We start from the raw sequence: 27056 nt of genomic DNA, 5'->3' as shown, positions 1-27056 counted from the left end.
ATGAATCAAAAGAGAAGGCGAAACAAGAGCCTGGAAAAATCCACAAACTGTATGCCCCATTATAATTCTCAAAGAACTTTTTAGAAATGGGAAAATGGAAGTTAAAAACAGTCAATGGAGATGGGCTGTCATGAACCTTTGTCATTTGGCAGATACTTCTGGAGAACAGAAATTCATCTTTTGCTGCCCGATAAGCTCTCCGTTGTCTGCTCCTTGACTAAATTACTACTACCCTTGGGCATTTCCAGGGGGAGGGCATTACGGGGAGGTTATAATAATTCGGGTCACATATAATAGATTAGGCTGAAAAAGAGAAATGGCCAAATAGAAAAGCATTTCAATTACTTAGGACCCATATATTATTGGCAGTGAAAAATTGAATATCAATAAAATTTTGGTCTGTGGTATCTAATGTGTATTTTTATTTTTTCTACAGGCTACTGGACAACCCTATGAACAATATGCAAAGATGATTTTCATGGAGCTCAATGATGCCTGGTCTGAATTTGAAAACCAAGGCCAAAAGCCCTTATATTAATTTATGAGCTTTTCCATCTCTGCTGCAGACCTTTGCTAATGCTTAGTGTGTGTTACAATTCTGAGGTTTTCGCAGATGAACCAAAACTCCAGTAACATGTTTTCAGTACTAAACCGTTAAATTACTCATGAATTAATTTATCATTGATAAGGAATGGGGATGTTTGGTTTCTCAAAGTCCCCGACATAAAAGATCCAATGCATGAGAGGAACTTCTAGTCAGATGACCTTGCAGAACCACATTCCACCCTGCCCTTTGGGGAGCCTACTCAGCATCCTGCCTGGGGAAATGGAAAATAGAGGCCACCGCCCATGAAGGCATAACACCCATCACATTGTCTGAGAATAGGATTAATGAGCCAAAGTTATGATAATAGAGTTATGTGATGGTTTAAAATAATGGTTTCTAGATTTTCTTGGAAGCATATAATTTGAGCAGTGACTTTTTGCAGACTCCAGGAACGAAATCACCAAGTTTTTTTTTTTTAAGTAAAAATTTACTAAGGCTTGTAGCATAATACTGTAAATGTCTTTTGGTCAAGAAGACTAACAAATATAAAGGAACTTCAGTTGTGGGGAGTGATAATAGTCCAGTGATTAAACTACAGTCCAGTGATTACCACCAACTTTCTGACTAATATAAAAATGAATGAAAATGCTGGCTAAAGAAAATAGGGACTCTGAAGATGTCAAAATTTTTATTCCTGGTTAGGGAGGTGGGCTGCTACCCTTTCTTTTTCTTTAGAAAACTGTGATTGATTAAAGAAAAAGTCTTACTAGTATAACAACTCTAAACCTGGGATTAAATGAAACATCTAGTTTTGCCATAAGGCTTAATGCTCTTGTTTAGCCAAGAAAATGTTCTTAGCTGGAAAAGCAATTTGGCTCGTTCACAATTTATCAGGACCAATATCTGGACTCAGTGTTCTCTAGGTTCGTGAGTGGTAAGAGAATAGATGGCAAGGGCCGGGCGTGGTGGCTCACACCTGTAATCCAAGCACTTTGGAGGCCAAGGTGGGCGGATCACCTGAGGTTGGGAGTTCAAGACGAGAATAGACGGCAACACTGAATAGGAGTTATGAGAATAGGAGGCATGATCAGTGAGAGAGCTGCACTCACCTGCAGACACAGTCAGATGGCTTGTCAGTATCTGCTCTGAGGAACCAGGTCCCATCTCCCCACAAGGCAAATCTAGACACACTGGATTATTACAGTGGGCTTTATTGTTTTAGAAGTAGTTGGGGATCCACAGGAACACTGTTCATACAGGGATGTTTGTGAAAGCAAAGCAAGAATGAAAGCTTTCCAGATCTCAGACTGGCTGGATTCAGATCACTGTTTTGGCTGGTTTTCATTTTAAGGGGTAAGCAGTTTGCTATTCTGTGACTTTAGTAGATATCTTTTGGTGTGCACATATACAGTGTGCATTATACATATATATATATGCACAAAGCAGATGGGCAAAAAGATTTTCATGCTATTCTTCAAAGGGTCATGCTCAATATTGTGAAAAGCTTTTAAAAGTTGTTTTGAAAAGACAATCATTTTTTGTTTTTGTTTTGATTTTTTGTGGCAAGCTATACCGGAAAAGCGGCATGTCAGAAATACTTTAGGTTCTACATAGATCTCTCTCTCTCTCTTTTTTTTTTTGTTATAAAGGCTCATTATTTATTTTACCTTTTACTGACAATGTGAAACTCAAAGAAAATGTTCTCTTTTTAAATATACAGTCATAAACTGTTCAAGGTAACCATAACAGACTAGGTGTTATTTATTAACGTATTATAAAATACTGTTGATCCAGTATGTGCTTGTCTTATTTAAAATTGGAATGTAAGACATGTTTCTGTGACCTGTTTTTTTTTTCTCATTCACATTTGTAGATATTGTGTGAACTACAGTATATAATGATAACAATTAAAAGGATATTCTGTGGATGTCACATATTTTGAAATGATAGAACTACATTAGCTTTGTATCATGTTTGGATAATTCATCAACGTTCACAGTTTAAAACATTAAACATTGTGTAATTAGCAATGAGAAAAAATCTTACTTAAATTTGGGGGTTTCCCCCCACATCTCTTTTCCGGATACATAATAATTCTGGACCCCTATTTATCTCAAAACTCTTAATATATGCAGACCAACAGGTTTTTGCATTCCTTTTAAATAACTGGTGTGACAAAGCTTGTTGTTGATCAGATTCACTGTTTCATCATATTTATTGTAATATATTTTTTGTTTTGTAAATATGTTACAACAAAATGTGATTGGTCTAAAATATTTGTAATGTATATTAAAAAGTTCAAAAATATTTGTAGAAATCGAAGTTATTTGGGTATTTCTAGGAATACGATGATGAGCTTGAATGCCACCATACACATAATTCACTTTTAAGGAAAATTATGAGGAGAGAATATGAAAAGCATGCACCAAAATGTAATTCGACAGGATTTTTGGATTTATACTTAATCACTCCTGCCCCAACACACACACACACACACACACACACACACACACACACACACACAAGCACACACGATTTTGATTATGCTACATGATATATGTCGCAAAAAGAATTAGCATAGAAATCCTGGTCTGCTAGCCAGAAAATTAAAGGATTTTCAAAAATGAATTTGTATGTTGAGGCAAAGGGATTGAACCTGGAAGTCTGGGACTTTATCTTAGAAACAAAATCTCAGATATTTTAGTTCTTTGGAAACAAATGCTATAATTCAAAGGTACTTGACCCATCACCGTACTGTCTACATGTGGAAGAATGTTCAAGTTGAATCCTAATGCCGTGAATGAAACACAGTCTGTGTGGGGAATGAGCAAAAAGTTGAATTCCAATTGCTTTTTGGCCTTTTGCCTAAAATCAATATAGCATCTATTTTTATCAGCTTAATATCTGATATGTCTTCTATCTAAGAACAATATTTTAAATGGATTTTTTGGAGCAGGAAGATGGGATAGGAATTTGCCCCACCCATTCCACACATCAGCCTGGTATTGCAGTAACTCCAGAAATGGTTCACCGTGCCCCCAACTAAAAAGACAACAACAAAAGAAAAAAGTTGAATTACAGATATAGCTATCACAGCAACAAGTCAGTCTTCCTGCTGGAAACATCTATCAAGGAAGCTAGATCAAGCAGCAGATTTTGATTATTCTAAAGATAAATTATGATTTTTGGGAATAGTGATAAATATTGGTTTGAGATAAAAAGACTGGGTTTAAATCCCAGTTTTTCTATTTATAGACTTTTTTTTTAAGAGGGTCTTTCTGTGGTGCCTAGGCTGAAGTGCAATGGGTCTATCACAGCTCTCTGCAACCTCTAACTCCTGAGCTCAAGTGATCCTCTCGTCTCAGCCCTCTTGTAGCTAGGACTACAGGTGGGAACCACCATGCCTGCTTCTTTTTTTCTTCTGTTTGTCTTTTTTTGTTTTTTTCTTTTTTTTCCTTTGGAGAAACAGGGTCTTGCTATATTGCCCAGGATGGTCTTGAACTCCCGGTCTCAAGTGATCCTCCAGCTTCAGCCTTCCAAAGTGCTGGGATTATAGGCATGAGCTACTATGCCAAGCCTTACAGACACTTATATTGGACAAGTTTCTTGAACTCTCTGAGTCTTAATTTTATCACCTGTAAAATAGAATTCTAACAACCCTGCAATGGAGGAATTAAGGACTGTATATATAAACTCTTATCAAGTGGGTACTCACTAAATAGTAATTATTGTTATTGTTACTGATAGTAAATAAGACAAAGTGTTGGTGAGTATTGGAGCTGGAATTACATGGAAACCTCATATACTAGGGCGTGGATAAACACAAGTAGGAAAAAGCAACCCAAAGTTACTTTTACCTTGGCCCTTATTCCTGATCTCCTTGGGTTTACAGAGCTCTGTCTGCATAAAATGGCAAAGAGATTCGCATTGCAGTTTCCGTAAAGGGAATAGTTATGTAAAAAGAAGTAGTTATTGAGAATTAGGAAGAAAACTAATGTTTAGGATTTCAATTAGTGTTGCATCATTCTTGCATTTAACTTACGCACTGACTTGCAAGCCTGCCCCAGTGTAGATATAACATCCTGGCATTTACCTTGTGTGCACTGCCCTAGATGCTATCATACATATGTAGATATATGTATATATATATTTTTTCTTTTTTTCTCATTTAATTCACTGCAAGACTCTTTGAGACAGGTTTTTGTAACTGCTACCTCAGGAAGCTAAAACATGGAGAAATTTATCCAGAGCTGGAACTTGAGGCTACGTTCTTCCACTGAGGATAGGAAGAGATGATACTGTATATGGTAACCTTAGTGATATTTGTTAACTCAGCCAATATTTTGTATAATATGCAAGATACTAATAGTTATGCAGGAGAAAATTAAATCAGCGAATGGATTTGATGCCCTGTGAAACATAAGAGGTTACTGTTATTTGTAATTACTATAAGAATTCTTGCTTCTCGGTGCATAAGATCTACTGTGGGGAACAGTGCAAGTGCTGACCATCTGACTTTAGAGTTGAACAGTTTGGAACTTGATCTCAGCTTCCCTTTTCACTGGTTACTGAGAACTTGTTTTCCTACCTGTAAGATAGAGACAATAAAACCTAGCTCATCAGTGCAAGATTATTGAATGCAAGGAGAGAATATTAAAATTCATCCCAATAAGTCCACTGTAGTCATAGGCAGCATGACAGAGGTCACAGATCTTATACATCCAAGTAACATACCAATGCCAAGTTGGGGAGAAGGATTTGGTTTTTAGGGTTTTACTTTCCGTTTCTGAAGACTCTTTTATTCTTGAGAAAATGTGGAAGGGGTAAGTGGAAGAACAATTTTTTCAGTGCAACATCAGGCAAAAGAAAAGCAGATTTTTTCAGATGGTTAAAGCCTATGGCAAAATAGCTAACTTTCCCTTTAAGGTATTTGGTAACCTGGAAAGGACAGCTGGCGTGGGCAGAAAACTTGTTCAAGACAAACACTGTCCCAGCATTTTTCTAATTCCAGACTTTTAACCTGGGGCAAACACCTCAGCTTTTAGTTTCATACCACCTTCCAGTCCGTATCTTACTCCTGAGCCTAGGGTGCTCACACCAAGCTCTGCCTCTGATGTGTTGTCAGTTTGCTCTAAAATCACTTACCTTTTGTGTGACTGGAGTCAGGCTGACATGGAAGGCTCCTGCAAACCCTGTTTAGGCTCTCTGGAGACACAGTAGGTGGTTGGAAATAGAAAAAAGGAATGAGGGAAATTTAACCCCATAGAATATCTTCCCCATGAGAGCAGCTTAGCACTACACGAAGAAGAGAGCTAAAAACCACAGACTTCCAGGGCTTGTCTGATACGCAGGTTCCCTTGAATGCTCTAACAGGTATTAGAAATAATATGATAGGGAACCAAGCTCTTGTAGGGGAGGAAGAATCTTTTCCTTGATGTATCTTAGGTTCTTCAGCTGGGGCCCGGTGCATTAGACTGGCCAAAGACAAACAAAAGTAAAGCAAGTTTATCAACATGTGTATTGTTCATGTAGGTGACATATGGGAACACTCAGAGATGAGCAATTCAAACGTTTGTTTAGAACTTGGGCTCACACCACTGCACTCCATCCCAGGTGACAGAAACTCTATCTCAAAAAAAAAAAACCCCAAAAAACAGCATGTTAGCAAAGGAACAATAAATTTTTTTAGAGAAATGACAAGATAAAGGACCTTGAGTCTCTAGGGGCAGCAAATTGTGGGAAGACAAATTTATGGGAGACTAGTTGCAGATAAAGGCTAGACACTAAAGTTTATCATGTAGATTCTTCTTGTGTTGTCTCCAGGCTGACAAGGGTCTACAATTGTCTCTGGTGATTAATCTTTGTCCTTCCTGATAGAGCAGGCAGGAGGTACATCTTTGCAAACTTATATCCTGCTTTTTGGCAAATAAAGGGAAGGCAGAATGCTTTTCTAGTACCCTGTACCTATTTGCTTCTTCCTAATTGTCTTCAGCTCAAAATAATCCTTAGGCCAAAGTGGCATACACTCTCAATGATCTTGAGTAGATCGAAGGCTCCAAAGCAAAGAGTACAGTGTAGTACTGGATCTCCAAGCATCTTTCTGCAGTGAGTCAGGTATTACAATGCTGTTTTCAGTGAGTGTGCCATCCATTGGTGAGGAGAAATGAGAGGAGCTAGAAAAATAAACTGACAACTAGAAAAATACACTACTGATTTAACAAATAGACATTTCTTGAGACAATAACATGCTCAATATACAATTGTGAAAAAGTAAACGGAGCAAGGTCCTGAAAAGTGATGGTGGTGAGAATTTATATATCTCAGGTACCCAGGGGAAGCTAGGTTTCCACAGACTCCTTTGTCTTTCAGTCCTTTGAAAAACTGAGGAAAAGCAAGAGAAGAGGGACCATACCTTCAGGTAGAGTGGCTCTTAGCTAGAATGAGGGGAAGTGCCCCAAAATCCAACTTCCTCCACAGAGCTGTGTGACAGGCAAGTCCTACCCTTTCTGTACCTCTTTCCTTAAATGTAAGATGAAGCATTTGGACCAGACTTTCTATGATCTTCTAGATTGCTCTTGCCAAAACAGAACTCTCCATTCCTGTGAGTAAGATAAGTACACTTTGAGGTCCCAAGGTACAAAAATAATAGCCTTTTTTTTTTTTTAAGGTTCATGAAAGCTTCGGACACAAAAGCTTCTGTGGTCTTCGTCTCTACAACTAAACCAGGGAGTAAAGAAAAACCCCACTAATTTCAGTAAAGCGTTGCTATTAAGCAAGGCAAACCTAGGCCAATATCAAGTTATTGACGAGGGTTGTTTCCTAAGAGGCTGTCCTCTGATGCCCCCGCCCCTCCTCTGCCACAGCCAAGTGATGGCAGACAGGCACAAGCTCTCACACAAGCACGCACATGGGGGCTCAGGGAACACAACAGTGGTTATTGAGTCAGTGTCCCTCTCCCATACACTGCAACTTTTCCCCTCCCTCCCTCTCCACCCTCTCCCCACTTTCTACACCCCCGTTCTCAGGGAGGCTCAGGGAGGATCCCGCGCTGCATACACCGCGTTCTGAGTTGTCTGGGGGAGACTCCGCGCCCGAGGTCGGGGCGGAGCCAAGGTCCTAGCCCACAGATTGAACGGGCTTGAGGATTACCCGGAGGGCTCAAGATCTAGGAGGAGAGCCCAGGGCGCAGGGTTGGGGTTATTCTGGGAGAGCTTTGTGGGGCCAGGGTTCTTAGGGATGGAGCTGGACTCTGCGAGCTGGGGGAAGAGCACTAGGCCGGCTGAAGCGGAGTACTGAAAGGCGGGGACGAGGCGGGACCAGCAGGGGCGGTCTCCGCGAGCTAGAGGAGGAGCTCTGCATTGTCAGGGGCGCGGCTCTGAGTAGCGGGATCGGGGGCCAGAGCAGCAGGCGCGGCCTCCACGAGCTAGGGGAGGAGCTCTGTACCGTCTGGGGCGGGGCTCTGAGTAGCGGGGCGGGGTCTGAACTGGCAGGCGCGGCCCCTGAGAGCTGGGGGCGGGGTTCTTCACCAAGAGGGGCGGGGCTATTGGTGGGCGGAGTTGGGGTCTGGACCGGCAGGGGCGGCCTCTGCGAGCTGGGGGCGGGGTCTGCATTGGCAGGGGCGGGGCTCTGAGTGGTGGGGGTGGGGTCTAGACCAGCAGGCGCGGCCTTTGCTAGCTGGGAGCGGGGCTCTGCGTGGCCGGGGCGGGCTCGGGATCTTCTGGGCCACTCCCGGTCTGGCTTGTGCCCGCTACCCGGGAGGTGGCGGGAAGCCGGAAGCAGCCGCGGCCCCAGCTCGGGAGACATGGCGGGCGTTAAAGGTACATCGCGGTCCTCGGTCCGCTCCTCTTGTGGTGGGGTCGCCACCTCCGTTCTGGAGGTGGAGGCTGGGGCTCCTGGGGCTGCGCCTTCCGTGCGCCGCTGGGGAACGGCCTTACCACCCTTCCAGTCTCTCCGAGTGGGGAGGCGATCGCCCGTTCCCTTCGTCCTTTGGGGTGCGGGTGGAGCGGCGTTTCAGGGGAGCCTCGGCCCTTTTTGCGAGGCCGCTGGCCTTCCCACCCTCCAATGGCGGCACCAGAATCCCCCCACCTCAGGCGGACCCCGCCGTAAGCGGCGCCCTCCACCCCTCCAGGGTTTTTAAACAAGATTTCCACTTCTTGACTTGTCCACCCTAACGCCTTCCCTCGGGTGTTTTGCCCCTCCGTAGTTTCCTGTTTGTTACAAAGGACACTTTGTCTCCCGGATTCTTAGGGTTTGGAAACTTAATCCTCTTGTTCCTAATGATTTTTACACCTGGGCCGAGTTGAGCGCGGGGGGGTGTCATTGGAAAGCACCCAGAAAGGCGCTGTTTGTGGCAGTCATGGAGAGATTAGGTGTTATTTTAACACTGCTTTCTTCGGTGTTCTCTATGGTCGTCTATGGACAGAAGAAAGTCGTGTTTGGGTATGTGCTTTTTGCATGGGGCAGTTGATAAAAACACCGCTTCCTTTATCTGTATGGCTTCAGAGCAATGTGAGACGGAAAAGGTTTTTTGCAAGGCTTCCTGTTATTTTGGTAGGAAACCATTCCATTTCTAATCTATAGAATAGAGTAGCATGATTTGTTTTTATTTTTATTATTATTATTTTTTTTTTGAGACGGAGTTTCGCTCTTGTTACCCAGGCTGGAGTGCAATGGCGCGATCTCGGCTCACCGCAACCTCCGCCTCCTGGGTTCAGGCAATTCTCCTGCCTCAGCCTCCTGAGCAGCTGGGATTACAGGCACGCGCCACCATGCCCAGCTAATTTTTTGTAGCTTTAGTAGGGACGGGGTTTCACCATGTTGACCAGGATGGTCTCGCTCTCTTGACCTTGTGATCCACCCGCCTCGGCCTCCCAAAGTGCTGGGATTACAGGCTTGAGCCACGGCGCCCGGCTGATTTGTTTTTATATTGGCATTTGTATCATCCTTGAAATTTACACCCAAAGATATTCCCAGTTAACATCTGCTATAAACATGTAGATTCTATATATGCATGAGTACGCCTCTGTTCACTCTGAATTTATCTGTGTGAACTGTTAGCAGCAGACATATTTTATCATTATTTCTGGCTGACTTTTATATTCATTATCAGTTCAGTAAACATGGTTTACTTGGAGAGTGTTAGCTGTGTTATTATATATCCATTTGAAACCAATGCCGAAAACAGATGAAAAGTTATGTCTCAGTACTGCACATGATCAGAAACTGCCAAATCATGATCATGTTTATGTGTGAATGTGTTAGAAAATTGTGATGTAAAAAAAAAAAGGAAGTCTTAAATGGAAAAGGTCTAAGGGAAGGAAGCATTTTGCAGATTCTTCAACTTTTATTGAGGAACTACTGTATGCCAGAGACTTAGGATAAAGATAAATGAGAATTTATTGGTAGATGACAGAGCTGGAAGTAATATTACTATGTGAGTGTTTATGATGGGCTCAGATGCTGTGGGAGAACAGAGATGGTGGGTTGGATTTTGTCCTCCAAAAAGATACGTTCAAGCTCTAATTCCCTAGTACCTGTGAATGTGATCTTATTTGGAAGTAGGGTCTTTGCAGATGTAATCAAGTTAAAATGATACCGGTTTAAGGTGGACCCTAATCCAATGACTGGTGTCCTTATAATAAGAGAAGAGGGGAATTTGGGCATGGAGACATACATGGAGAGTACCATGTGAAGATGGTGACAGAAATTGGAGTGATGCAGCTACAAAGCCAGGAGGGCCAAAGATTGCTGGCAACCATGCTGGCAATCACTGGGTGTTAGGAAGAGGCAAGGAAGGGTGCTTCCCCACAGCCTTCAGAGGGAGTGTGGTGGCGCTGCTGACACCTTGATTTCAGAAGTCCAGCCTCTAGAACTGTCAGAAGATAAATTTCTGTTGTTCTCAGCCATCCAGTTTGTGGTACTTTGTAACAGCAGCCCTAAGAAACTGATCCAGGTGGGATTACTTTTCCCTGCTCCAGGGAGAAAGAGGACTGTTACCACAGAAGAGACTATGCTTGCACTGAATCTGAAGGGATCAATACGGCTTCACCTGGCAAGGCATGGAGCACAGGTGGAGTATATCCCAAGTGGAGAGGACAGCATGTGACAGGGGGCAGGGAGCATGAAACAACATGCCTTCTTCTCTTCAGGTACTTAAGCTACATTAGTAAGACTGGAACTTAGTGGTGAGGGTTGAAGCTGGACAGACAGTTAGGAGTAAGTCAGACCAGACCATGGTGAGCCTCCATGCCAGGACAACTTACGGGCTGTGGAAGCAACTGCAAAGCAGTGGCGGCAGTGATATATATATTTGGAAGATCACTGTCTGCTGTGTAGAGGATGGATTGGAAGAGTCACAGAGGCAGGAATGAGAGGATAAGGACCCGCACCAGGGCCATAGCAGAGAGTTTAACAAGCCTGGGAGATTGACATTGATTTGTTGGAAGGTGGAATGCAGTTATGGTGTCAGTCCTCTTTAGATAGGACCTTTAAGGGTAGGGATAGTGGTTCGATTTTATACATGTTACACATGTTGAATTTGAGGTCCTTGTTGGCTGTCATGGCATAGAAGTCCAGATTGGAAGCCGGGCGCCGTGGCTCAAGCCTGTAATCCCAGCACTTTGGGAGGCCGAGGCGGGTGGATCACAAGGTCAAGAGAGCGAGACCATCCTGGTCAACATGGTGAAACCCCGTCTCTACTAAAAATACAAAAAATCAGCTGGGCATGGTGGCATGTGCCTGTAATCCCAGCTACTCAGGAGGCTGAGGCAGGAGAATTGCCTGAACCCAGGAGGCGGAGGTTGCGGTGAGCCAAGATCGCGCCATTGCACTCCAGCCTGGGTAACAAGAGTGAAACTCCGTCTCAAAAAAAAAAGAAAGAAAAAAAAAGTCCAGATTGGAGGTGGAAGTACAGGCGTAGTTCTTTAGGACCTACTCTGGGCTGGAGCATCAGTTGTGACGGGGCCCTTGTGGTACTGGGAGCTCTGGGTTGATTGTAATTTTTCAGCAGGAATGTGTAGTATGAGATGGGGTTGGATTTTTGGTCAACTCCAACTTTAAGAGGTCCAAAGGATGTAATTCCTGAAAACAGAGATTAAAAAAAAAAAAAAAAAACCAAAAGAATTAAACAGAAATATGGTTGTGAACCTTGAGAAACTCGTATCAGAACAGAAGGAAGAGGTCTGCATTTCCTAACTTTGACAGGCCTCATGGAGGACGGAGTACTGCAGATGGTCAGAAACAGAGGAGGGGAGGAACACCTGCTAGGAAAAGAGTATCTAATGAAATAATATGTGGAATTTGCTTTCCATCCACACATGGGAGTTTTCCATTAAAGAGTGGCATGTACTAAATGCAAAGATATGTTAAAATTGACAGTTTTTCTTTGTCCCCTAACATCTGTATACTTTCAGATGTTTTTAAAAAGCACTTTGGCATCTTCCTATGAGAGCCTCTCTAAATTTCCTCTCACGTAAAAGGAAGCAATCAAAAATGTTCATCAGCTTAATTAGTTTAATACTATTATGGATTTTTTTCAGAAGAAAATTTGGATAATACAGTCTCCTATGCTTTTGATTTCTACCTTTATCAAAGAACATTGCTAAAATGAGAAGATACCTAGCTCAGTCAGCATCTATTTGACCACCTCCTTTTGCCAAGCACTTTTCATAGATTATCTCATTTAATTCCCATAAGCTCAATTAGGTGGCACCATTATTTCCATTTTACTGGTGAGGAATCGGATTCAAAGGGGTTTAGCTTCTACCCAAGGTCATAAGAACAGATGGTGGCAGAGTTAAGATTTGACTCATATTTGTGACTCAGAACTCAAGATTTTTTTTAACAACCCTGATACTCTGTTTCTCAATCAGCAGCATGACAAGGGCAAATACGTTCCTACTCCTGTAGAGATTAGTGTCCAATAGATACAGGGAATAAATATTTTATTCAGTGTACACTAGTTGAAATTGTTTCCTACATAGGCATGAAAGCAATCTTCAAATACTTAAAGTACTGTGGTTTTGGGAGGCAAAATGATCAAAGGTATATATTACAGGGAGGCAGTTCTGGATTATTTAAAGGAGGGCTTTCAACATTTAGAAACCGTTGGAATTAAATGACCGGCCTTGGGTGGTAGTGAGTTTTCTTTCACTGGAGTTGTGTGGACTGACTGGCTGGCCTCTTGTGACAAATACAGAGGGAATTCATACATTAAATAGGAGTTAGGAACTGGAATTACTTGAGCCTTTGTATACCTTATGATTTTAAGGTTGCAGACATGGGTCATTGTCTTAACTGGTTTGGGCTACTGTAAGAAATATATTGTAGACTGGGTGGCTTAAACAACGACATTTAGTTTCCACAGTTCTGAAGACTGGGAAGTCCAAAATTTTGGTGCAGTCAGATCTGGTGTCTGGTGAGAGCCGGCTTCCTGGTTTGCAGGCCTGCTTTCTGCTCTCACTTGGAGACCAGAGAGAGAGGAAGAGAGAAAATGTGTGTGCTCTACTTTTCTCTTCTTATAAGGACACTCATCCCATCGTGAAGACCCCACCCTCATGACCTCACCTGAACCTAATTATCTCCCAAAGGCCCACCTCCTAATGGCATCTCACTGTGAGAGGGATGGAGCCGGGAGGGTTGCAACATGAATTTGAAAGGGACATACAGAGTGCAGTCTGTAACAGGAGTCATTTGCTAGTCAAATGCAACCTCAATAAAATGAGTAAATTGTTACATTTGCTTGAATTTGGGACCTTTTATTCTTTTCTTTTTTTTTTTTTAGTAAACATTTTTATTGATAAATTATTCACACACTATAACATTAACCTTTTAAAGTGTAAGATTTCATGGTTTTTAGTATATTCAGAAGGTTGTGCAGCCATCACTACTCTCTAATTTCAGAAAATTTCATCACTCCCTCCCCCCAAAGAAACTGGATCTATTAGTAGTCACTCCCCGTTTCCCCAAACCCTCTAGCCCCTGGCGACTTCTGCTGTGGGAACTTTAACTCTCGGCTTTATTTTTCACAGCTCTTGTGGCATTATCCTTCAGTGGGGCTATTGGGCTGACTTTTCTTATGCTGGGATGTGCCTTAGAGGATTATGGGTAAGTTATCATTTCAAAAAGAACTATTCCTTTTTCTGTGTCTTTGTCACTATTAGTATGGGTGTTAGAGAGTTTGGTCAGTTTAGCACTAAGTTCTAACGAATGAGTTAGTGAAGCCCAGATTATGACACAGTCTCTTTGTGGGTCAGGTGTACTTTTGCAGAAGAAAAGGCTCTGTTAAAAATTGATGTGTTTGTTCCATAAGCATTTGTTTAACACCTAGTCTGGACTAGCTGGAGACACACAAATGAAGAGACACAGTCCGGTCCTCAAAGAGGTACAGTTCTAGTTGTGAGTGAGAGACAGGCAAACAGTCTAGTCAGTAAAGTGGCAGCTGCAGTGGAGATGCCAGCCAAGTGTGCTGGAGCTCAGAGAAAGTGCAGCTGAGTTTCAGTGAGACAGTCAGGGAGGGCTGCATGGCAGAGGTGTATCTGAACCAAGACTTGGTAGATAAAAGTTTCTTAGGCTGATAAGTCAGGGGAGGACATTCCAGGCAGAGGAAATATTATACACATTTTTTTTTATTCAACCATTGCTGGTTGAGTGCCTCCCATGAGCCAGCTACTGTTATGGGAACTAGGGATTAAGACATAAGAAAACAAAGGTCCTGCCCTCTCAGAGTTTCTGTTTCAGTGCGGGAGACGGACAGTAAACAACAAAAGTGTACATTCTCTCAGAGGTAGAAGTGGTAAAAAAGATAAAGGGCACAGAGGCTGGGAAGACAGTGGGCAGGGAGGGCCTTTCAGAGGAGATAAAAAATGAGAAGAAATGTCAAAAAAATCAGGAAGCAGGTCATACAGATCTCTGGGGAAAAAGCATTTTAGGCACCAGGAAAGCTGTATGCTAAGACCCAGAAACATGAAAGTGTATAGCCCTTTCAGGAAACCGTACATGGTACATTATGGTACAGCATAAGTTGTAGTTGAAGAGGCAAAGGAAGGGTTAGTCAAGAATATAAGAGTCAGCATTTAAGACTCTGTATGCCATGTAGAAGAGGTTCCATTTTATACTTCAGACAATAGGAGCTGGAAAAATATCTTGAGAATGGGTTTGGAGGAGGGAGTTAGGTTAAAATGTCATTCTTGCCATAATGTGAGACTAGATAGAGAAGTGCTGAGATTGCAGTCAGGGAGAATAGTAAGGGACTGCTGTCATAAAGCAAGCAAAATTGAAGGCTGGGCAGTGGGAATAGAAAGAAAAGGAGAGTGAGTTAGGAAGCCAAACCAACCAACAGGTTTTGTTCATTGATGTCAGGGTTCAAAAAGGGGAGAGAGTTCTTTGATATCTCCCAGGTGATTGGATTGAATGACCAGATAGAAGATGATGTGATTAGGCGGGGCACAGCAGGGCATGGCGGCTCATGCCTGTAATTCTAGCACTTTGGGAGGCTGAGGCAGGTGGATCATGAGTTCAAGAAATCAAGACAATTCTGGCCAACATGGTGAAACCTCATCTCTACTAAAAATACAAAAAATTAGCTGGGTGTGGTGGTATGTACCTGTAGTCCCAGCTACTTGGGAGGCTGAGGCAGAAGAATTGCTTGAACCTGGGAGGCGGAAGTTGCAGTGTGCTGAGATTGTGCCACTGCACTCCAGCCTGGTGACAGAGTAAGACTCTGTCCCACCCCCACCCCCCAAAAAGAAGATGATATAATTAAGTGAGACCAACTGAAGTGAGTTATTATGATATTGATGAATTCACATTTATCACCCCAGTCCTGGCGAACAATTACAGAAATTGTTTAAACCCAAGAAGGATCCAAATATAAGCAATCATTTATAATTGTTCGGAGTCTTCACAGCAATTACCTTATTATAGCTTTAGGAATGTCATAAGGTATTATTATTCTCATTTCTTGCTGGGAGACTGAAGCCCAGAGTAGTTGAAGACTTACCCAGATTGCACAGCAATAAGTGACAGAGGCCAGATACAGTGGCTCATGTCTATAATCCCAGCACTTTGGGAGGCAGAGGTAGGAGGACTACTTGAAGCCAGGAGTCTGAGACCAGTCTGGGCAACAAAGTGAGACCCCATTCTACAAAGAAACTAAAAAAAAATTAGCCAGGCATGGTGATGTGTGCCTGTAGTCCCAGCTGTTTGGGAGGCTGAGGTGGGAAGATTGGTTGAACCCTGGGGTTGGAGGCTGCAGTGAGCTGTGATCGCACCACTGCACTTTAGCCTGGGCAACAGAGCGAGACCCTGTCTCTTAAAAAAAAAAGTAAAAAAAAAAAAAAAAAAAAAAAAGGCAGACATGGAAATGGAACTCATGTTCTGACTCTCTCGACCAGACGTTTTTCTGTTATTCCACAGCCAACTCTAAATCTAGGAGTTTTAATTCTCTGTGATATACTGTGTCTTTGTAAGGTAAGAAAATGACCCGTTATTGCTACTACAAAGAAGTTTATTTTCTATCTTTATTTAATTTTTTGATTTTTAGAGACACCACCACACCTAGCTGATTTTTTAAAAAAGTTTTTGTAGAGATGGAGTCTCTCTGTGTTGCTCAGGCTAGTCTTGAACTTTTGGCCTTAAGTCATCCTCCTGCCTTGGCTTCCCAAAGCTGTTCACTATCTTAATTATAGTGAACCAGGATTATCATCTATACTGGAAGTCAACAAACTGCCACATATGGCCTGCTACGTGTTTTTGTAATAAAGGTTTTATTGAAATACAGCCATGCTCGTTTGTTTATGAATTATCTTTGGCTGCTTTTGTATTGCTCTGCCAGTTATCCTTGGCAGAGTTGAGTAGTTGAGACATAGTCTTTATAACTTGAAAACTTTTTCTGTAAGGGCCAAAGATTGCTTGTTCATGTACAAGCAATCCTGTTTATAGATGAAATATAAATATTAACTATATACATATTTACTGATTTGTATGAGTTAGTATTTACATTTTGTCTATAAACAAGATTGCTTGTACATGAACATTTCTCTTAGTTGGATATTGGTGGCTTACTATGAATGGAAACATAGAGTCAGATTGTTTTTCAGAAAACTCACTGTATTTCAGGAAGAATTAAGAGTTCTTAACTGCGGATACGTCAGGTGACAGCTGTTTCTGTTCCACACCCCTTCCCTTCTTGTATCTCCTTGCTCACTGTTAAAAGATGGGCTTTGAACTGGAGAATCTCTCAGGGCTCCTTCCCACAATATTGTTTGGTGATTCTTGAAACATACCGTCATTCTTCTAGTTTAAATTAGGAGTCCGAATCCACTGTTTCCATCCTGAGTCCTCTTGAAGGACACATTCCCTTCTTGCCTTTTGGTTACCTAGATCAATGGCTGGAATGGGAGGCTTTCATTAGTGTAGCTTCATCCCAGTTCCTGCTTGTAGGTGCTGTCTGGGTGTATCTGTGTGATCACAGTATTGTGGTGAAATGAATTATTGTGGTGTGTGTGTATATATATATATATATATAATGAGCAGAGACTTTTTTTTCTTAAGAAATGAAGCATAATGAATGTTTGATGGCAAAAAAAAGATTATTTTGGAAGTATTTATAGAGGAAATACTGCTGTAAACCAGATGGCAATTTTTGTTTTATAACTACAAAACGTTGAAATTTGGGAAGAAAACTGTTTTGTTTTGCTTTTGCCTTACACTGTTACTTGTGAGCTCTTATACTGAAGATTAGAGTACATCTAAAATTTTTACTAGTGAGCATATTTATTTTCATGTCTTCCGTACTTAAAATTTGTTATTTTATTCATTTAACAAGTACATGATTCTAGGCCCTGGAGATAAATGGCGATTGACCAAGAGTGATCTATCGGAGGGAAATAAGTGTTGTGCAGAAAGTTAAAAGAGGGTGGTGTGTTTGAGGGTGACCTAGGGTACTTTAGAATAGATGGCCAGGAAAAGCCGCTTTTAGAAAGGAATTTGTCAGTTTTGATCACATGGTATGAAGGAATCAGTCAATGAAAAGATGGGGAAGGACATTGCAAGCAGGGGGCACAGCTAGTGCAAAGGCTCCAGGATAACAGCTGTGAGCTCAGAGTGTTCAAGGAACAAAGAAGGCTGGTGTGGCTACAGATTAAGCAAATGAAGGGAAAATAGTACAAAATGAATGGAAGAAGTAGATAATACCAGACCATGTAAGGCTTTGTAGGTTAGGGCAAGGAAGTTGGGGTTTATTCTAAGCCCTTAAAAGGTTTCAAGGATGCATGCACTCATAGGATCTTTACCGAATTAGCTTTTGCAAGACACTGCACTATGTTCTATAGGGAAAGCAGAAATGACCAAGTTAAAATTCTGTCTCTAAAGAAACTGCAGCTCAGTAGTACAGAAAACAGTAAAGTTTCTAGAGTATATGTTATATAGTAGTTTCTTAATACAAGATAAGCTACCTACATAGTAATGAACTAGTAATTTTAAAATTATCACTACTTATCTATCTCTGGTAGAAATCATCTTATGTTTTAATATTCACAACTAATTTTTTTTTTGACCTACACATTGAAAATAGCAATGATTTTGAAATAGTAGTATGTCTTTTATTTAAAGTGTAACTGTGACTTTTCTTTTTGGGTTTTGCCTGGGTTCAACTGACAGCGTTTACTGGCCCTTATTCGTCCTGATTTTCCACGCCATCTCCCCCATCCCTCATTTCATTGCCAAAAGAGTCACATATGACTCTGATGCAACCAGTAGTGCCTGTCGGGAACTGGCATATTTCTTCACTACTGGAATTGTTGTTTCTGCCTTTGGATTTCCTGTTATTCTTGCTCGTGTAGCTGTGGTAAGTTTTGTTTTCTTTGTTTTGCTCTACTGTTGCTGAGTTTACTTCAGAGGCCTGTGTCTGGGACCTCTATTTCATTTTCATTGCTTAGACTTTATACTTAAGGCCACGTATTTTTAGTTCCTCTGTTCCTCTACTTTAGACCTACCTATCAGTAGCTTGGTCATGTTTTCAGAATGCTTTATTTCTCTTACAAGTTTTAGCCAGACTATATGATTTCTTATTTTTCTACTTTAAGCTATTCTCTGGAATCGTTCTTAAATTCCTGCCTCTTAAATCTTACAGTAATCCACAGATACTATGCTAGCAATACTTTTCCAGTTACAAGATAAAAATATTTCAAATTCTTCTTCTGCAAATGGGATTATAGACTCAACTCTCAACTCAGTATAATAGGTATATGTTGAAGGACAACTATGTAGCTTCCAGAAAATGCAGTGAATAAGATGACATCTTCACTTCCAAGATAAAAACTTTCATTTTGTCTCCAAAGTACATATTGTAGGTATAATTTATTCAATTATTTGATGTTCACTGTCTTTCCTACTATTTGATTTTATTCCCCCCCAATTACATTCTATTTCAATCTTATGAAACTCTTATTTGAGGCATTGAATATCAGATAAGTACAAGTCTTATTTATTCATTCAATAAATATCTTTGGAACAACTGCTATTTGTAGAACATCAGAAGAAGAGATATGTACTGTCTCTGCTCCTAAGAAACACAGAAACTAGCTTGCTGGGTAAGGAGACTGTAAGTGTACTATGTGAGACAGTTGAAATATGATCAGAATGCCACCACAACACAAAGGGGCACCAAGAAGAGAGAAATTCCGACTGGCATTTGATACGGGCCTCTAAGGATAAATAGCATTTGTATTGAAGTAGGATGGCTGTTACATGGAATGGCATTCAAGTGTAAGAATGCAATATATGGAATAAAGAAGAGTCCAGTGTGGTAGAGCTAAAAGAAAGTTGTTTAGATTAAGGCTGAAGAGTTTGTGAAAACTGATTAGCTAGGGTCTTGAACCCCACGTCAGTTTGAACTTTATCTAGATGATGGGGAAGGATGGAAGGTTTTTGAATACAAGATTGTCATGACTTTATTCTTTTTGTGCTTTAAACCAGCACTTCTTAAGCACTGCAGTAAATATTTATATTTTTTCCTTTTAATACTGCCGTCATGTTTTGTGAATAAACTTGCATTGACGTTTTTATTGGTTAAAGTAAAACAAACAAAAAAAATGCCCACTAGAGGGTACTCTCACCCCCAAATGTGCTTCTATAAAACCATCTGCAAATCATCTACCAAGCTGGAAAGCAGTTTTCACTTGTATGAAGACTATTATTTAAAGTCTTTTCTTGCCTAGAAAAGAAATAAACAAATCCATAACTCTCCAGTTTTTATTTTCCATGACAGAAGTTGATGTGTGCAGAAGTTGATGTGTGCAGAAGTTGATATATGCAGAACTTTCAGTACCCAATATTGTAATTGCACCATTTATAATCTTACCACTTGAGTTTTACTTAAGGCAATCATTGTCAATTAAAAACAAGTAGAAAAATATGTCTAACTGGGAAAATGTTAAGGATGATATCAGACTTAATTAACAAGCATCACAGAAGTAATTAGACTAATTACTGAACAGTACATTGTCTCCTGCCTGTTACATTATTAAGCCTTTTAGCAGCTTTGTGTAATATTTCATTGGATGTTTCTAATGCAGAAAATAATAGAGATTGCAAAGAGTACAATATGAAGGAAGTAAAGATTTAATCCTTCTTTTCTTGTCTTTCAGATCAAATGGGGAGCTTGTGGCCTTGTGTTAGCAGGCAATGCAGTCATTTTCCTTACAATTCAAGGGTTTTTCCTTATATTTGGAAGAGGAGATGATTTTAGCTGGGAGCAGTGGTAGCACTTTATTCTGATTATAGTGCATTGAATTTCTTAGAACTCATACTATATGTATACGTGTGCACATGCTGCATTTTACTATGAAATTTAATATGCTGGGTTTTTTAATATCTTTATATCATGTTCACTTTAAGGAAGGCTTCATAAGTAAAAGTTGAGTTTTATTCTCAGCAAATAGACCTCTCAAATTTAGATTATGTTACTCAAGTAATATTACTTGTTTGGCTGTTCATCTAGTCATGGTGCTCTCGAAAATATATTAGCAAAACCTCGTAGACAGCTGCTCCCTTCTACAGTGCATCTAAACCTTTTGCCTGGGGATGTGCTTGGAGAGGCAGATAACACCAAAGCAGGTCTCTATGGCCCACGAAAGCAGGGGTGGATCCCTCTTTGTGTTGTAGCCCCATATTCTTCAAAGTGTGGCCCACAGACCAAGAGCATTGACATTTCCTAGGACCTTATTAGAAATGCAGGATCTGAAGCCCTACTCTGGATCCAGGGCATTTTGATGAGATCCATAGGAGTTGTATGCACATTAAAATTGGAGAAGCATCATCATAGCGAAGTAAACATCTAACCCAACTTCCTTACCTTCTCAGTTGCTAAACGACTTAACCTCTCTGGGTGTTCCTGCTCATTTGTAAATAATAATAATAATAATAATAATAATAATAATAAAGTCTCACCTGCCGTCATGCTGAGGACAAGTTCAAATGTTCAAGCCTATAATATTTAGGCTGTTCCTCAAATTCGTGAAAAGTGTTCTCAGAATTGGGCGATAGTCAGAGGGTACAAAGCCTTAGGAAGAATAAGTGTGATTTTATTTTTTTTTAAGATCAGTCACATAGCATACTAAATTTGGGAATAATTCAATATACATTTCAATATTGCTAAGAGTAAATTTCTAATGTTCTCATTACAAAAAGTTAAATCTGAGGTCATGATACGTTAGTGTAATCATTTCATCTTATATTCAAAAATCATAACACTATTTTGTACCCTATAAATATATACAATAATTTGTCAATATAAAAATAAGTTAAAAAACAAAACATGCCCCCTTGATCCCAAAAAAGTTCTCAATGGGGAACAGATATATCTTCTTATCTGAAAGGCAGTGCTGGGGGAAGAGCTCCACTGGGATGCGGGCAGGGAGGCTGGGCTGGAGCCAGCCCCTGCATTGGCAGGAGTGGGAGAAGAGATGGGTAACTCTTTTACATTTCCCTTATGATCTGGCACTTCTCCCCAGCTCCTTCCCTCTGCCTCCCACCCCTACTCCTCAACAGTTCTTGTTTGCTCTGACCTACAGCTCTGGCTCCTTCCTAAATGGATATAGGAGCCATGTAAGCACGCAGTGGGTGAGCTGCTTAATTTCATTACATGTTGATGTACTCTGTCTTACATCCTGTAGGTCTTTTACATATAACTTTATGCCACCCTTAAATGAATCATGGGGTATACATGTCATGTTGAATCCTGTAATCACAGTTTTCCCAGCTTACCTTTTTGTCTAAGATCTATTGAGAAAGGGAAATACGGGAAAGAGAACCATCTGATCAGAATACCACCAGTAGTCTTTAAGCATTGTTAAAGTGTGAAACTGAAATACATTCAAAACACTTAAACTTTGAGGCTTGTGATCTGAGTAATTAGCTGGTATGATGTTGGGACCACAAGATAGAAAGTAATAACTAAAGGGTTAATCTGCAATGTTATTTTTTGGCCTTGTGTATGATTTTATGTTTTGAATGTGCTGTGTACATGTAGAATTGTTAAAGTTGTTATTTCCAATATTTATATTAGAAAAATTACTTAGATATTTTATAATTTTAACCAGCATTTTTAATAATGGCACTTGCATTTATTGTATTGTAATAAATTTCACTTTTAACTTTAAAAGTTTAACTTTAAAAGTTTTTGTTGTGACGTTGCCTTGCTTGAAAGGATAACAAAAGCGAGAGAATTTCTTAATGTTTTGAAGTGGGCAGTTTTGAGCAATAATCTGTCCTGCAATAGAACAATAGCAGTAAGTTTTAGGATACCATTTCGAATGTCTAGTTGGCGTATAATAGCTTTTCTTTCTAAGATGGCAATAGTGATTCATTTCTACTGCATTTTGCAAAAGTGTTTTTGTTGCTTATGTACATTTTCAATAACCAAGGTAGCCTTCATATGTAGCCTTAAAGCATTACCTCTTGATTGTATCTTTAGACTGATATAAAGTACTTGCATATAGAGTATTTGAAGTGATAGATTACTAGATTTGCTCTATGTCTGAAAAGAGAGCTATTTATTCTGTAGTGCCTAAATATCATTTAAATAGTAAGTATCAATAGGAAATACTGCTATATCTGAATGTATAATACAAATGTTTCATCATGGTGACACAAATGTTAGGCATTTTTCCTCATAAAAGGCTTTTTTAAATATTGTAGAATATATTTGGAGATTCAGAGCATGGTGTCTATAGTCTAAAACTGAGAATCCACTTCCAAAATGGCCCACAAGTAAATAATCTTATGAAGGGATTCTTTATTATGTTTCAAACAAATGACTTACAAGCAGACTTTGAGACACATTTCCGCAGAAACAATACCATGAATTGGTGATTGAGTTCCCAGGCCAAGCCTCCATTGGCAGGTTCAACTCTAATATACCTGACCTGTGATACTGAAGATGCCTGCCTGAGTTTTGTGTCTCTGAGACAGGATAGTGTGAGCAGTCTGGAGGAAGGACAGTGCAACTTTCCACCCCTTTTCCTAAGAACAAGGCCTTTCTCCTTTTAGTTTTTCCCCTCATTTTTGCCTCCTAATGTCCTTGAGGTCCAGGTACACTCCTGGGAGTTTTGATCACCCCTCCCAACTGAGAGCCTTCCCATGGGCCTCCATCCTCCCTCCTGAGGTTCTTCATATTCCAGAGTCACCCAACCTTCTCCCATTAGTCAGTTCTCTAAGCATAGCTGATGTCATGTGGTGCTGAGAAGAAAGCAGATCACATTTCATCACAGATACAATGAATGCCTTGTGATTATCTTCTCCACATCTGAAACTCTGATTGACGCCTGCATTGGACCGACTGCCATGCCCACGACTGCTGCACCTGCATTTTTAGAGAATGGCTGATAACCCACTGATTTTCATTCACAGAGAATGGGAGAATGGAATGAAAAAACATCCCAGCAGCTTATAGAAGGTTAGCAATATTTTGGGACAGGGACAGTTCTACCATATCTCATCTCTTCCTCAGGAAGATTTCTGAGTTGGTCTTGCTTTTCATAGTTGTTTCTTTTCTTCCACTTAGGAATCCACAGATTTTTCTTACAGTACTAAGGAGTCTTTACCTCTGAGGTATCTCCTCAATGAATACACTTTTCAAGGCTGAAATGGTTCATTATGTTAATAACCTTTTTTATGTTCTCAGGGAAATGCTTAGGTGGTGTCACAAAAATGTGCCTTTTCAAAGTTTGCAAAATTGGATTTTGTATCCTGATAGAACCAAAATATTTATGAGGATGCTAGCATTTCTAAGCATAGTAATTATTTCACAACTGAAAAATACCATTTCTCTAGTAGATAAATATTAGTTGTGCACTTTAATTCTTTTTCCATTTTGTCTCATGAAATACCTTGTTACAAAATCCCAGTGAGTAATAGCTCGTAAGTGATAATCTTTCGAATAGCCATGCTACCAGCATACCACAGTGATACGTGTAACCCCAAATGTGATGTGATAGGACAATTACTTTGTAAATAAAACTCGTTATTTACATTTTTAACAAAGGCTTTTATGTACATTATTAAATGAAAACTTTTATGTTTTACTTTGTGGTGCATTACATTTGGAAAAAAGATCCGCAAGTTAGTTTTCCCAGTGTTTTTGTCTGCATAATCTTAATGTGAATCTGACCAGTTTGAGGCCCATACTTACTGTAGTTGAAGAGATGCAGTCCAGGAATGTTGTGCTGACTGGAAAGAATCCAGGCCTTGACTACAACTTTGCTGTGGCAGATGCTCCCTGTGGTGGACGTGGAAGATTGGAAAAGCTGTATTGGAAAAGAGAAAAAACCTGACACCTTAAGAAAAGTGCTCTACAGATTTTGAAGAGTCTTTTTGTACAATACAGAAAAGAATGCACTAATGGAAAATAGTCTTGAAGGAATAATACATCCTCCTTACGCAGAAAACATTTGGGAAAGAGCTGATTTTTTACAAGTGGATTTAGGCAGCCAGATTGTAAAGAAATCAAGCTAGTCATTTCTTTGTGTTGCCAAGTAAGTGTAACATTAAACTTTTAACAGAAATATAAATAAAAATTTGATAATAACCAACATAACTATAAAATGTCCATAAGAAAAATCAGTTCCCAAGGAAAATTAATAGATGACCATTTTGAAACAGTTACTTGTGGTCAATACTGGGCACACAGGCAAAGTGGTCTTAATCCTAAGATTTCCCATTTGAAGAAGAGCACACTTGGAGACTGCACAATATCTCCTCACTTTTGATTATATCTATCAAAATTGAATAATGATAGTTGTTGACACTCCCAAATGAATATTCATTTAAGTGTGCGCATTCATTTCCCCCTCAGAATAATTAAATAATAAAACCATCAGCTCAACTTTTGCTGGATAATAATTTCACTTACTAATTTAAAGCACAAATGCACCCATGCCTCTGCCTCAACACTTTCACTTCCTCTGTGGTTGAGAAACAAATTTTATCACTGCACTCTGTAAAGTTTCATGATTCTTACAGCCTTCTCAAAATTGTATGCTTGTTCACCTGACAAACCCAGAATTCTTTAGTACTTCCAGCTGTCACTGCTGCAGCCTTGCCATTTGTGGTTCCGCGACAGTGCATCTGCTAAAATCCACTTAACCACTGATAGAAATGTGCTAGATGAGCTATAAACACAGGTTTTAATTGGACTCCTGATTTATTTAAGATACCACTTTAGTATCTGCAGTGAGTCTTAGGCTTGATTTATTCAGGAGTTCATGGTGTTTGCAGTGAGTCTCACAGTGGTACTTAAGCTGATGCACTACAGCCTGAGGTCCCAACAGTCTGTGTTTTAGAGCACCTCTGTAACCTACTCACATTGCCTGTGCAAAATGGTGTTTCCTGTTACGGATATCTTTTACTCTCAGACCATCTAGCCAGAAGCTCTGAAACAGAGGGTTCCAACAAAACACTGCCACACACATTTGTCTCTTCTTTATAGCTTATCAATACAGGGGAAGTTGAAGGCTGTGGGGCACATACACAAGCAGTTTGAAGATGGGACTTTTTTTTTTTTTTGAGGTGGAGTTTTACTCTTGTTTCCCAGGATGGAGTGCAATGGCATGATCTGGGGTCACCACAACCTCAGCCTCCAGGGTTCAAGCCATTCTGCCTCAGCCTCCAGAGTAGCTGGGATTATAGGCATGCGCCACCACAGCCAGCTAATTTTGTATTTTCGTAGAGACAGGGTTTCTCCGTGTTGGTCAGGCTGTCTTGAACTCCTGACCTCAGGTGATCCACCTGCCTCAGCCTCCCAAAGTGCTGGGATTACAGGTTTGAGCCACTGGGCCCAGCAGCTTTTTTTTTTTTGAGATGGAGTCTTGCTCTGTCACCCAGACTGGAGTGCAGTGGCATGATCTCTGCTCACTGCAACCTCTGCATCCCGCGTTCAAGTGATTAACCTGTCTCAGCCTCCTGAGTAGCTGGGACTACAGGCATGTACCACCACGCCCAGCTAATGTTTTTTTAAATTTTTAGCAGAGACGAGGGTTCACAGTGTTAGCCAGGATGGCCTTGATCTTCTGATTCGTGAACCACCCACCCCACCTCAGGCTCCCCAAATGCTGGGATTACAGGCATGAGACACCATGCCTAGCCAGAGATGGGACTTTTTTGACCTAAGATATATCAATAAGAGATGAGTGTAAGGTGTCACATAAAATATCACATAAAATATATTTGTGAAGGCAAATTAATAGAATGAAAGCTATGGGATTAGTAAAATTTCCTGCAAATTCAGGTAAGAAAATTATATATGTAATCTGGGAGGACTAAACTTCTCATTTGTTTAACAAAAACCTTTCCTACTCTACACTCACTGACTTGGTGATCTCACGCTGTCTCATGGCTTTAAATACTTTTTGTAGGCAGCTGACACATTTTCATCTCCAGTCCAGATTTCTTTAAACCTCAGAATTGTATATCCAACTGCCAGCATGATCTCTACGTGGATGCCTAGAAAGCACCTGAAATTTGGCATGGCCAAAAGGAAGTCCTTGATATTCCCCATCTTCCCTGTTCCTCAGGCCAAAAGACTTTGGAGTGTTTCGTGTATTCACAGGCAATCTGTCAGGAAATCTTGTTGTTTCTAGCTTCCAAATGTATTTATACTCCAAAGACTTCTCATACCTTCACTACTATCACTGTGGTTCAAGACACTATCGTGTCTGGATTATTGTACTCGCCTTTTTGGTAGTATCTCTGCTTTTGCCGTTTTCCTCCTTTAGATTACTCGTCAGAGTGAATCTGTAAGATTTAGATTAGATCATGTCATTCCACTGCTCCAGTGGCTTCCCATCTTACTTCACTAAAAAGACAAAGTGGTTGAAAAATGAGCCAAGGGTTTGAATAGGCGATTCTCCAGAGAAGATTCACAATGGCCAATAAGAACAACAAAAACATGTTCAACATCATTATTCGTCTGGGAAATTCCAGTCAAAACTACTGTGATCACTTCTCACCCACT

The 27056-nt window shown here is 40.4% G+C and overlaps 2 protein-coding genes, 1 long non-coding RNA gene and 1 other non-coding gene across 11 annotated transcripts in view; 3 read left to right on the top strand and 1 right to left on the bottom strand.

The window, feature by feature from the left end:
- Positions 1-2854, top strand: part of DNAJC6 (DnaJ heat shock protein family (Hsp40) member C6) — a 178840-nt gene extending 175986 nt beyond the window's left edge. For all 8 annotated transcript variants that reach the window (XM_032296728.1, XM_032296725.1, XM_032296730.1 and 5 more), the window contains 2 exons: positions 437-1481; positions 1570-2854. In XM_032296728.1, coding sequence (XP_032152619.1) covers positions 437-538 — 102 coding nt within the window. In that variant the 3' untranslated portion in view covers positions 539-1481; positions 1570-2854. The remainder of the gene's footprint in view (positions 1-436; positions 1482-1569) is intronic.
- A 538-nt stretch (positions 2855-3392) lies between these two features.
- Positions 3393-3583, top strand: LOC116564164. The gene has a single exon (XR_004274758.1). It is a non-coding gene; the product is annotated as a U2 spliceosomal RNA (small nuclear RNA).
- Positions 3584-4704: 1121 nt separating this feature from the next.
- LOC116563892 lies at positions 4705-7856 on the bottom strand. Its single transcript, XR_004274620.1, has 2 exons — positions 7697-7856; positions 4705-7146 (listed from the first exon to the last, which is right to left on the bottom strand). It is a non-coding gene; the product is annotated as an uncharacterized LOC116563892 (long non-coding RNA).
- A 350-nt stretch (positions 7857-8206) lies between these two features.
- LEPROT lies at positions 8207-24084 on the top strand. The gene is made up of 4 exons (XM_032296723.1): positions 8207-8364; positions 13576-13651; positions 18206-18392; positions 20194-24084. The coding sequence occupies exons 1-4, from the start codon at positions 8349-8351 to the stop codon at positions 20308-20310; spliced, it is 396 nt and encodes a 131-aa protein (XP_032152614.1). The 5' UTR covers positions 8207-8348; the 3' UTR covers positions 20311-24084.
- Positions 24085-27056: the final 2972 nt, after the last annotated feature.

Source organism: Sapajus apella, unplaced genomic scaffold (assembly GCF_009761245.1).
Source record: "Sapajus apella isolate SASKATOON/1434 unplaced genomic scaffold, GSC_monkey_1.0 scaffold36, whole genome shotgun sequence".
NCBI lineage: Eukaryota > Metazoa > Chordata > Mammalia > Primates > Cebidae > Sapajus > Sapajus apella.
The sequence above is the reverse complement of the archived record's forward strand: the minus strand, read 5'-3'. Positions and strand labels throughout refer to the sequence as shown.

What these genes read in the sequence shown, in the direction of transcription:
- LEPROT (XM_032296723.1), top strand. An exon ending in TGTGCCTTAGAGGATTATGG is followed by an intron (nt 13,652 to 18,205) that starts GTAAGTTATCAT and finishes TTCAACTGACAG; the next exon opens with CGTTTACTGGCCCTTATTCG. An exon ending in TTCTTGCTCGTGTAGCTGTG is followed by an intron (nt 18,393 to 20,193) that starts GTAAGTTTTGTT and finishes CTTGTCTTTCAG; the next exon opens with ATCAAATGGGGAGCTTGTGG.